Source organism: Chrysemys picta, chromosome 15, assembly GCF_011386835.1.
Source record: "Chrysemys picta bellii isolate R12L10 chromosome 15, ASM1138683v2, whole genome shotgun sequence".
Taxonomy (NCBI): Eukaryota; Metazoa; Chordata; order Testudines; family Emydidae; genus Chrysemys; species Chrysemys picta.
The window spans coordinates 20,594,050-20,606,704 of record NC_088805.1 but is presented as its reverse complement, the minus strand read 5'-3'; the positions used below and the strand labels follow the sequence as shown (position 1 = coordinate 20,606,704).

Below are 12,655 nucleotides of genomic sequence, written 5' to 3'. Positions count from 1 at the left end.
TCCAGCTTGGTGGGAACGTCGACACTGCTACTCTCAGCCCTGTAGTGCGAGCCCAAGTCAGTTGACCTAGGCTCTGAGACTCATTGCCAGGGTGTTTTTTATTCTTCAGCATAGATGTATCCTACGAGGCCACAAGAAGCATGCTATCTCCATCTTGGGGGCGGCCTACCATTACAGTGATAAATCGTGCCTTTGTACCTGGCTTGTTAGCTACAGGATAAAGGAGGGGCTTCTTTATTAGGCACAATCCACTCTGATTGGGATTTTAAAGGAATGGCTCATTTAAAAGCATTACTTTTTATGGAATGGAATGTTTTAAGCACAATGGCTTATTTTGACTATATCTGCCTGCATGCATTGATATCTAATGTTGTGCTAGTAGCAGGCCCGTCTGTTATCATAGAAAGGCAATTTTGCCTTCCAATGGGGGAATAAAGCTCTAATAAATATTTATGGAGCAACATAATTTGGCCTAATCATGCCCATGTTGGGTAGACTCAACTTGCTCTTACTGTAACTAAGCAAAACATTTCCTAAAACAATTACAAATTTTTTTTTTCTAGCTCTACAGGCACTTAAAGCGAAAACAATTTTTAGAAGTGAAAAATGATGATTATTTCTGCAGGTTTTTATTTCTCTCCATCAAAGAAGAGAACGAAGGGACCTGATTCTGTTGGTGTAAATCAGAAGTAACTGCACCGGCGTCAATGAAATCTACCCTATATAGGTGAGAGATGAATCACACTAAATAAGAATCCATAAGTGGAGAACAAAAGCTTTTAGCTTGTCTTTGACACAAGAAATACAATTAATTATTTTGCATTTTAGTAACAAAGTGGCATCACTCGGTCTAGGAGAGACCTCTCACTCTCACTTTTCTATTACTTCCAGCCAGGGCTCTGGACAAGAAAGAAATCAAATGAGGACAGACCCAACGCTTTGCTCCAAACTCCACCAAAATGTTGATGCTTGAAAAACATTTAAATAGCTCTTTCCTGCCATCATTTTTCATTTTCTGTGCCACTCCTATGCTGCCTAAGGAGCAGATACAGAATTGCCCAAAAAAGGCAAGTAAAGCTGCTTTCGTGGTATTTGTGGTAGATGTTGAGAATGGGCTTTACAAAGAGACTTAAGGATCATTATCTTCATTTTACAGATGGGCAAACGTAGGCACAGAGGGATAAAGGGCTGATTTTTAAAGGGATTTAGGTGCCCAACGCTGTTGTTAGGCTGCCAAGTCCACCATGTTGGCACCACTGACATTTTCAAAGGCATAGCTCAGGCACTGCTTAACCCTCCTTGGTGCCTAAGTCCCCAATGGCACCTAAGTTTCTGCCTGTTGGCATTTGCAAAGCAGTCTAAGCTCTGCAGTCCCCCCAGCTCAAGCCAAAGCCCTGGAGGCCCCAAAATGGGATTTTTAGACTAGGTGGGGGAACGCCTGTCTTGCCAGCAGGGCCTGACCCTGTAGGCGTGCTCTGAACATCTGTCAGACCCTGCAGCAGGAGGGCCAGATGTAGGCCAACAATAACTGTGGGGGCATCCTAGCACCTTCCCAAAAGACAGCTGGGGGCACAGGAAACGTAGGGCAAGCGTGAGAGAGGTGTCGTGCATTGAGCAGGAGGGAAAGTGAGGTTTTGAGGTTTTGGCAGCTGGGACCTGGGCTACTGAGGCACCTAAGTCATCAACTGCTTAACTCCAGGAGAGGGTATGTAGCTGAGGATCCAAAGTACAGGGCGGCACCTATCTCTGGCCCATCAGTCATGCACACCAGGTCAAGGGCACCCCCTGAACACACAACACACAGCACCTCTGGGGGTTCCAGCCCAGTGTTTCCTCTCCAACAAAACTCCCTCCTGGAGTGAGAAAACAAAATGGAGTCACCCACCGAGACCCATCACTGGGCCATAGACAAACCCCCTTGTGTCCACTCCCCATCACCCTGCTCCTGTCCGACTTCCTCGTCTGGGCACTCACTGCAGCTCTCCTTACTTGTAGCAGGCCTTGAGGCTGTGGCTGATCAAGTCCTGCGGGCAGAGCAGAGGGAACATGGGCTGCTGGAAGCGGGGCTAGGCCGATCAGGCCCCTGGGTGCAGGAACTGGCCTTACAGCAGCAGTAAGGAGGAGCCGCAGTGGTTGTCCCACTGCCCATTCAGGTTTGGCCCTTTGACCCCTCCATGATGACATGGTAGAGCCTAATATACCTATGGCTGCAGGTGCCATTGTACCAAATCAGCCATTTAGTCCCTCTCTCTGCCCTGCTCCTCAGCATTTCCCTTCTGGCTAGCTTAGGCAGCTCCCTGTTTAGCTGCCTGTGTTTCTGAGAAACCCTTTCTTGGGAACTTAATTCCCACGCACTCTATAGGGAGCTTAAATGTCATGGAGCCCCCTAACTCAAGGCTGAACATTGCACTACGTGGCAGGTCGCCAAGGGTTAGGCACTGCTCTGCTCATGCAAGCACTGGCTAAATCCCATTCAAAACCTGGCCCAGAGAGAGTTGCCTGTTGTCACACAGAAGGTTAGTGGCAGGGCTGGGATAGCATCCTGGTCCCCAACTCCCAGTTCAGAGCCTCAGCCACTGACTCACACTATAGGAATTACCAGGTATCCCCTAGGAGTTTCTTGTGAGATTTACAGCACAATTTTGCAGAACAAAGAGCTTTGGGGTGTGAGTAAGGCTGGTATAGCAGAATCATCTGGCATTTTGGGAGATGATCCAAAACTCCACACCTTTCGAGGTTCAATCTTTGCTAGAAATGAGATCCCTACAGAGCACGGAAAGTGGAGACAATCTGAAAGAGAAAGGTCCTATTTCCACGTTATATATCTCAAATGACTGTGCTGAAATGGCTTGTACTGTACGCTCCCATCACCTCTTACATTTGCTTTGTGTATTAGAGATGTTAAAAGAAAATCTTAATGTGGCAATTCGGAGAATGTGCAGCTTAAAAACGGTCAGGGGAAATAACAAAAACAGGGAAAATACAGCAAAGGGACGATTTGTCTCCCGCAAATGAACAGGTGGAGAAACTTAACCAGGATTACAAAACAGACAATGAGCAAACAAAGAACATATGGTCCAGAGATACCACAGTACCATCTGGTCTCCATTTGCAATGGAAATGGCAGAGCTGGGAATAAATACAGCCTTAGGTCAGTGACTGGCCAGCTATCCTTACTACATAAGGAACGTTGCTATTTGGAACAATTCATTGTAGGAAGAAACCATCCTTGCTCACTTAAAAAAAAAAGAAATATTTGCATTCCAGGTTGGCCGCTCTCCGCTAATAGTTTCTTCTCTGTTCCCAGCTGAACTTTGTGTCAGTTTTAACATACTTCAGAAGCTTCCCACAATGCAGATCCAGCAGTCCAAAACCAGGGGAATATTGAGATGTTCTGCATGATGAGTTTAGGGATGTCCGTCCAGTCCTTAGTGGACATTCATGCACATCACAAAACCAGCACGCAGTTCATCATGCTGTTGTATAACTGCTCAAGTCCTGGAACAGCTAGGCTACTTCTGATGCACAGGGGCAAAACGATAAGAGAGCTAGGTAGGGAAATTTGTGCATCATCTGCCTGTACTATCCAGGACTTGGCTTTAATCAGTCCTATCAAGATATTACCTCACCCACCTGGTCTCTCTAGAAAACACACTATACTCACTGGCAGAAAAATAAAGCCAGCTTTAACTCATGTTTGGTTCTAAGCAACTCATTTACCCAGTATTTTCTGAGTCTTCAGGTGGGAATGGTTAAAAAGAACAGCAGGTAGATTTTCATGGCAGTGAGATGCCCAATTCTTAGGCCCCTCGTTACCATTTGTGCCTCTAGACAGCAACCCTAGCATGCCTATAAAGTGCTCTCATTTACTTAACATCCCAGTGTAGATAGTTCCCATGGTTGTAAAATCTTCTTTGTTGTCTTTAATATCCCAGAAGAGTATTATTTAGACAGTCACTGGGATAAATGTTCCTGTTTAAATCCTATGCCAAAGGTTATGCTGGTACCCAGAGTCAATGTAAGTTCAGCATTGGTTAACAGTTTCATTGGTGAGGGAGTCTTATATTTCCATTGGACCTGGATAGAATGGTAATGTCACATTCTCTCTTGCAAATACTCAATGGCTCTAATTAAATGTATCTTTGTGATACAGATTTCTTGTGGGTGATCTTTGCGCTGCTGTCAATGCACTGGTACTCTAGCAAATGCAGTGTTTAACTTGTGCCAGGGCTTGCCAGGACTGAGCCACAGCATCTCTAGGCTTGGCAGTTCATAGCCCCGGTACCTCTAGGCTTGGCAGTTCATAGCCCCGGCACCTCTGGGCCTGGCAGTTCATAGCCCCGGCACCTCTGGGCCTGGCAGTTCAGAGCCCCGGCACCTCTGGGCCTGGCAGTTCAGAGCCCCGGCACCTCTGGGCTTGCTGTGTCAGTTCCGAATATAAAAAAAATTGCTTGAGCCCCGGCACCTCTCATTACAAATTAAGCACCAAGCAAATGCACCATTTCTACGGAAAGCATTATTATGGAGTAATGAGCATTGAGATAGCAGCTATGGACTTCTATGCAATGCAGTGGGACATGAAGAGGATGCCCCATTCAGAAAAGAACCTTAGAAAAGATGTGAATTTCCTTAAGCTGCAGTCGTCAAAGTTTAAATCTGCTTCCCCATTTTGTACTTCCCATGAAGCGTAAGAAGATATAGGCAGGTTTTAGCCTGTTGAATACTGAACCCTCTGGAATCCAGGTTGGCCCTTTGCTTTACTAGTTACAATTGAGACTGAGATATATAATAGCCCAACCGCTCTGTGGGGAGGGAGTACTGGTGTCAACCCGCAGCGACTCTCAGCCAAAACCTCTGCTTTCTGGGAGCCATTTTTTCTTTGTTTTCTGCGGTCACATGGTTACTTGGGTCAACAGAGATCATTCAGTAAATTGTTGGGCTAGCTGCAATTATTCTCATTTAAATCAGCAGCATTAAAATTTGCCTTCTAGCAAGAGTCATCACCAATAGTTTCAGCTCACCTGGGACATCTATCAGTCAAGGATTTTACCAAGAAATTGTTGCACAACTCTTTTTGCTGCAACCTCCCCCTCTTCACCTCAGCTTCACTTCACACCTGCCCTGTCCCTCTCAACTCTCTCCTTTCAATGCCTCCTCTTGCTTCACTTTTCTTTCCATCTAAATTTATCCCCTCCTAACTAAACCCACCCGAAAACCAGGGAACTAACATGACTTTTACTGCCATCCCATTGCTCACTTTGCTTGTGCGTACGACTCCCCCTCCCCCACCCAGTTTCTGTCTTTAAAGCTTTTTGAGGCAAAGATCATCTAGACTCTGTGTTTGTGCGAGGTACTTCACAATGAGGCCTCACGCCTGGTTGGTCCTTAGGCACTACCGTAAGTAACATACTACTGCTACTAAGATAAAAATAAGACTCCCTTTCCTGCCATGAACCTTCACCCTTTTTACGAAAGCAACAGAAGGTCCTGTGGCACCTTTAAGACTAACAGAAGTATTGGGAGCATAAGCTTTCATGGGTAAGAACCTCACTTCTTCAGTTCTGAAGTTCTGAAGAAGTGAGGTTCTTACCCACGAAAGCTTATGCTCCCAATACTTCTGTTAGTCTTAAAGGTGCCACAGGACCCTCTGTTACTTTTTACAGATTCAGACTAACACGGCTACCCCTCTGATACTTGATACCCTTTTTACAACACATTAGTAGTGAGGTAAAGAGCTACCAGCTTTGTTATACGCCCTGGGAATGAAGGCATATGCGCTAAGGTCTAAATACACACACAGGGCCTGATTCATTGCTGCATTACTCCTGCTTGATGCCAGTGTAACTCTATTGAAATCAAGGGAATGACGCTTGCATTGACTCAGCCGCGAAGTGTCCTGCATTGACATGCAGCAGTCCTCTGATGATTAATAATTATTTGTATTACAGTAGCACCTAGAAGCTCCAAATATGATTGGGGCCCCATTGTGGTAGGAATTGGCCTGACGGTCTTACCATCGAAATAGACAAGAGGGGGAAAAGGGTGGGAGGGGAAAAAGAGGCAACGTGGCACACCCAAAGTCACACAACAGGTCAGCGGTAGAGATAGAAACAGAATCCAGGTCTCCTACCTCCCAGTCCAGAGCCCTATTCACTGCCTCATGCTGCTTACTATAAGATTATGGGTGGACTGTTCAATTGTTCCAAGGACGTGGAATGGTTTGTTTGGTCTGAATATAGCTGAGACGTGTCTTTTCCGGTTCACGACAAATACTAGCTGTACGATACAATGAGTCACATTATCACCTGATTAAACTCAAGGTTGCTTCACTGACTTCACTGGAGTTACACCAGTTTACATCAGCTGAGGCTCTAGCATGCCACGCTGGCACACATGACTTATGCTGACATGTTTGGCTAATAGTTTGAGACGACAACTAGCTGAGTTATATTAACTGAATAATTTATTTTGTGAATTGCACAATATTTTCTCATAAATTATTCAACTCGTCTTTTCCCCTTATTGAGTTAGGTTAATGCTTCACTAATATTTGTGAATATACATTTAATGAAACTTCGAAAATATTAGCAAATAATTTTTCCCTCCCACCATTTGCCCAGCTCTTTGTGATACTTCTAAGGAAGATATTGAAAATAGAGTTCTAGAAGAATGTGCATTATTATTATTATTTATTTATATTACCATTAATAAGAATTATAAGCATGTATCTACAGAAGATTATACCTCTTAATTTAATTGTCAAGAATTCTGTTCAGCAGAGCTCTGAACAACAGAGAACAATCCCCTCCGAGATCCCAAGCAATATGTCATTAGCATGGTATATTGCTTTCCATCAAGAGCTCTCTAGGCTTCTGATACAGAACAGGTTTAAAACGGATAAAAATCCCGCCGGCATGCACAGTTAGAGAAATTAAACTTCTCCAGGAATAGGACCCAGCAGAGATTTTGGAAAGCATGGTTGCAATTGGAATGAGGATGATCTTGGAAATAACGCTCTGAACTGGGAGTCTGGAAATCTAAGGCCTTGTCTACACTACGAGAGTAGTTCGATTTTACTTGCATCGAATTTTTGTAATCGATATTGCAAAGTCGAACGTGTGTGTCCACACTAAGGACAGTAATTCGACTTTGTGCGTCCACACTAACGGTGATAGCGTCGACATTCGAAGCGGTGCACTGTGGTCAGCTATCCCACAGTTCCCGCAGTCCCCTCTGCCCATTGGAATTCTGGGTGTAGCCGGCAATGCCTTCTGGGTAACAAAATGAGTCGAGGGTGCTTTTGGGAAACTGTCGTCATCCGTCCATCACTCCCGCCCTCCCTCCCTGAAAGCGCCGGCGGGAAAACAGTTCGCGCGCTTTTCCAGTCATTGACAGCGCGGACGCCACTGTACTCCGAGCATGGAGCCCGCTGCGACCATCGCTGCAGTTGTGGCCGCTCTCAACGTCTCGCAGCTTATCATAAAGGTTTCCCTGAGGCAGATGCAGAAAAGTCAGGCAAGGAGGCTACGGCACCGCGGTGATGTCCTGAAGTCTGAGAGTAGCACAGACCTGTCAGAAAGCAGGCGACCCAGCGCCGAGGACATCACAGTGGCAATGGGTCATGTTGATGCCGTGGAACGGCGATTCTGGGCACGGGAGACAAGCACTGAGTGGTGGGACCGCATAGTGCTGCAGGTCTGGGATGAATCCCAGTGGCTGCGAAACTTTCGCATGCGGAAGGGAACTTTCCTGGAACTTTGTGAGTTGCTGTCCCCTGCCCTGAAGCGCAGTGACACCCGGTTGCGAGCTGCACTGAGTGTACAGAAGCGAGTGGCCATAGCCCTGTGGAAGCTTGCAACGCCAGACAGCTACCGGTCAGTCGCGAACCAGTTTGGGGTGGGCAAATCTACCGTGGGGGTTGTTGTGATGCAAGTAGCGAAGGCAATCGTTGATGTACTGCTGCCAAAGGTAGTGACCCTGGGAAACGTGGAGGCGATCATAGATGGCTTCGCAGCGATGGGATTCCCAAACTGCGGTGGGGCCATAGATGGAACTCACATCCCTATCCTGGCACCGGACCACCAGGCCACCCAGTACATTAACCGAAAGGGATACTTTTCCATGGTGCTGCAAGCACTGGTGGACCACAGGGGACGTTTTACCAACATCTACGTGGGATGGCCGGGCAAGGTTCATGACGCTCGTGTTTTCAGGAACTCTGGTCTGTTTAGACGGCTGCAACAAGGTATTTACTTCCCGGACCACAAAATAACTGTTGGGGATGTGGAGATGCCTATAGTCATCCTCGGGGACCCAGCCTACCCGCTAATGCCCTGGCTCATGAAGCCCTATACTGGCGCCCTGGACACTGAAAAAGAACTCTTCAACTACCGGCTGAGCAAGTGCAGAATGGTGGTGGAGTGTGCTTTTGGCCGTCTCAAGGGGAGATGGAGAAGCTTACTGACTCGCTGTGATCTCAGCGAAACCAATATCCCCATTGTTATAGCAGCTTGCTGTGTGCTCCACAATCTCTGTGAGAGCAAGGGGGAGACCTTTATGGCGGGGTGGGAGGTTGAGGAAAATAGCCTGGCTGGTGATTACTCACAGCCAGACAGCCGGGCGATTAGAAGAGACCAGCGGGAAGCGCTGTGCATCCGGGAGGCTTTGAAAGCAAAGTTCCTGAGTGAGCAGGGTAACCTGTGATTTTATAGTTTGTGTACTGAGAAGCTAAACCTGCCCCCGTTTCTTTACCCAGGTAATGTTGACTATCCTATCCAGTTACATACCCCCTTCACCCCCCCTCCAACACACGTGTCGAAATAAAAATAGTTCTACTTTGTTAAAGCACACCGTTTTCTTTAATACTGTTTTAGCGGGAATTTTTTAAAACTGGGACGCAGACTGTGGTGCGGGGCGGGTCTAGTGTTGTGATGCGAATGCAGCTTCTAAACTCAAGGATTGACAGGCTCCGCTGCGGTGGGATGCTTGTTTCAACGGAGCCTGTCACCCCTCCTGATCGGGACTGTGTGTATGGGAGGTCTATTTGACTTTGTGGCAGGGGGAGGACGGTTACAGATCCCATGCTGTGTGGCTCTGTGATCCTGTCTAAGGACCGGCGCTTAAGATCTGTAACTGCCCTCCCCCGCCACAAAGTCACAGAGCAACCCACCCCCCCCAACATTACATCAAAACAACCTCCCAGACTAACCGGGGCAACTAGTCACTGCATCACTGCACTGTGTATGTGCCCTGCTGCTGTGCCTGCCCCCGACTATGTACCCTGCCAAAGGAGACTGTCCTGTCCAATTTCCAACCCCCTTTCCCCTCCTCCTCCAAAAGAACATGATTGAAACAGTAGTTAACAGAAACGAATTTTTTATTATCAACTACACATGGCATTGGGAGGTGAAACTTGGACGTGGGCTTGTGTCAGGCGGGAAGGAAAGAACTTTTCAAATTTTGGGAAATGAGAGCCTTCTGCTACTAGAGCTCTCTGCAGGGGTGGAGTGAGAGTTAGCAGGGACTCTGCCGCCTCTCCTTCTTTGCACTTTGGGTGAGGTGGGTATGGGACTTGGTGGCGGGGGAGGGCGGTTAGAGATGGACTGCAGCGGGGCTCTGTCCTCCTGCCTCCGTTCCTGCAGAACATCCACAAGGCGCCGGAGCGTGTCCGTTTGCTCCCTCAGTAGTCCAAGCAGCGTTTGAGTCGCCTGCTGGTCTTCCTGCCGCCACCTCTCCTCCCGATCCATGTTGGCTTGGTGCATTCGGGTCAAGTTCTCCCGCCACTGGGTCTGCTGTGCTGCCTGGGCTTGGGAAGAGGCCATAAGCTCAGAGAACATGTCCTCCCGTGTCCTCTTCTTCCTACGCCTAATCCGCGCTAGCCTCTGGGAGTGTGATTCCAGGCTAGGTTGTGAGACAGTCGCAGACGGGGCTGTGGAAATGGGAAAAAGGGAGTGAATTCCTCTGAAAGATAAATGTAGTTGTGAACAAAGAACATAGTCTTTCTCTGTGAACAAGACCATGCACAGCACCTTTCACATGCGCACTCAGCACAAGGTCGAATTCTCGGCCTTCGCATTCTGTGCCTGGGGTCTTGAACAGCACATTTGAGAAGCGAGGCAGCACAACGGAATTTCTGTTGCAGGCAGACATGGTAAGCCGTACACTTGTGGCAGTTTAAAACTTTTATATTACCACTGGCCTCATTTCACATTTAAATCAATGTCAGTCCCTGCTGCCAGCAATCCGGCAAGCGGGAACTCTGCCCCTGTCCCACCCCCTCGCGGCTGTCCCCGGGAATGATCCCTTTCGGCTGCCCCTCTCCCGCCTCCACCGCGTGGCTGCAAACCAGCGGTGACAGTTCTGTAAAGGAACGGGAAAGCAGTCCCAACACTAACATTCCCCTACCTAATTAAAAGCAGGTCACCATGGCCGACATCACCCTGATGAGGATCTCCGAGAGCGACAAAGAGAGAATGCTCCGGGAAAGCCTCCAAAGACCAGGGCCGTATGCCGCCCTGCTGTGCAGAGCAATGATCCCCGAGTACCTGATAATCTCGTGGCGCGGCAACGTGTCGTACTTCGGAGGACCCAATAAGGCCGCTCTCCCCAAGAACCTCATGCAACGGCTTTCAAGTTACCTCCAGGAGAGCTTCATCGAGATGTCCCAGGAGGATTACTGCTCTATCCCCGCACATATAGACCGCATTTTACTGTAGCTGCAGTAGCAGGGAATACACAGTAGAGCGGCTTGTGCAGGACAATCACTGAAAACCGGACATTGCTAGATTTCTTTTCAAAACTTGCACTGCCCCTTACTAAACCGTTAAGCGCCTAGGGCACACTAATCATGAACAACCCATTCTTTTAATTGTTAATATTCCTGTTTTGTTAAAAATAAATGTTTAGATGTTTACAACACTTACTGGCTGATCCTTCACCAGATTCTGTGTCCGGGGTAATGGCTGGGGACGCTTCGTAGGGGATCTCTGTAAGGGTGATGAAGAGATCCTGGCTGTCGGGGAAATCAGCGTTGTGAGAGCTGCCAACTGCCTCGCCCTCCTCATCTCCTTCCTCATCTTCCCCGTCCCCTAACATGTCTGAGGAACCGGCCGTGGACAGTATCCCATCCTCAGAGTCCACGGTCACTGGTGGGGTAGTGGTGGCGGCAGCACCGAGGATGGAATGCAGTGCCTCGTAGAAACGGGATGTCTGGGGATGGGATCCGGAGCGTCCGTTTGCCTCTTTGGTCTTCTGGTAGCCTTGTCTCAGCTCCTTGATTTTCACGCGGCACTGCGTTGCATCCCGGCTGTATCCTCTCTCTGCCATGTCTTTAGAGATCTTCTCGTAGATCTTTGCATTCCTTCTTTTGGATCGCAGCTCGGAAAGCACGGACTCATCGCCCCACACAGCGATGAGATCCAAGACTTCACGATCAGTCCATGCTGGGGCTCTCTTTCTATTCCCAGACTGCACGGCCATCACTGCTGGAGAGCTCTGCATCGTTGCCAGTGCTGCTGTGCTCGCCACGATGTCCAGACAGGAAATGAGATTCAAACTGGCCAGACAGGAAAAGGAATTCAAATTCAAATTTTCCCGGGGCTTTTCCTGTGTGGCTGGTCAGAGCATCCAAGCTCGCACTGCTGTCCAGAGCGTCAACAGAGTGGTGCACTGTGGGATAGCTCCCGGAGCTATTAGCGTCGATTTCCATCCACACCTAGCCTAATTCGACATGGCCATGTCGAATTTAGCGCTACTCCCCTCGTCGGGGAGGAGTACAGAAGTCGAATTAAAGAGACCTCTATGTCGAACTAAATAGCATCGCAGTGTGGACGGGTGCAGGGTTAATTCGATTTAACGGCGCTAACTTCGACATAAACGCCTAGTGTAGACCAGGCCTAAGTTCCATTCATGATTGTGCAACAGACTTCCTGTGCGATGTTGGGCAAGACCCTTAGTGAAACATCTGCTATCAGATGTGCCCAGTTGTATGAGTAACCATTTCTGATCTGTCCTTGGATCAAGCCACATGCCAACTGCTTTGTGCAGAATGCTCTAAGTGGCATTAGAACATAGGTGCTCAGCCTGAGAGTCCTGGCTAGATCCTGTCAGATAGGAAGAAGGTCCCCGGGTATGGAAAAAGGGCCCCAGTATGGAAAAGGTTGAGAGAACCACTGCATTAGAAAGCCCATGACCCAATTAAGGAACTTCAAGACTTGTACTTCAACGGTTGCCTTAATTTCTTTCATACTGAAGCTCATTTTTATCTCACACTAAAATTTTCCAGCAGTTTTACATGAGCCTATCAGGAGGCCTCATTCCCTAGCAGGATGTTCAATGCCACCAAAGAGTATCTGTCTCTAAATCATCCCCACTAAGAATTTACACTCATCCAAGGCTCATCAGCAACAGAAGCAGCTGTTAACATGTTAACAGCTCTATCGTCATGCGTGATCACGAAGCATTGGACATTCTGATGATTGGCTTAAGGATATTTGTAAGCATGGCTTTACCCTCATTCCAGGACTCTATCTTCTAATTATCACCTTGCAAGAATCCTTTAAGCAGTTTGTTAAAAGGGAACTGTTAAAAAAAAAAATCTGTACAGGAGTCTGAAGTTCTTTTTAGTCTGAGGGTAATATTCCTTAATGCTTGGTAC

At 47.8% G+C, this 12,655-nt stretch overlaps 1 protein-coding gene across 1 annotated transcript; it reads right to left on the bottom strand.

The window, feature by feature from the left end:
- Positions 1 to 9,358: 9,358 nt before the first annotated feature.
- Positions 9,359 to 11,898, bottom strand: LOC135975839 (uncharacterized). The gene is made up of 2 exons (XM_065568525.1): positions 10,923 to 11,898; positions 9,359 to 9,928 (listed from the first exon to the last, which is right to left on the bottom strand). Exons 1-2 carry the CDS (start codon positions 11,497 to 11,499, stop codon positions 9,453 to 9,455), a joined length of 1,053 nt encoding a protein of 350 aa, XP_065424597.1. The 5' UTR covers positions 11,500 to 11,898; the 3' UTR covers positions 9,359 to 9,452.
- Positions 11,899 to 12,655: the final 757 nt, after the last annotated feature.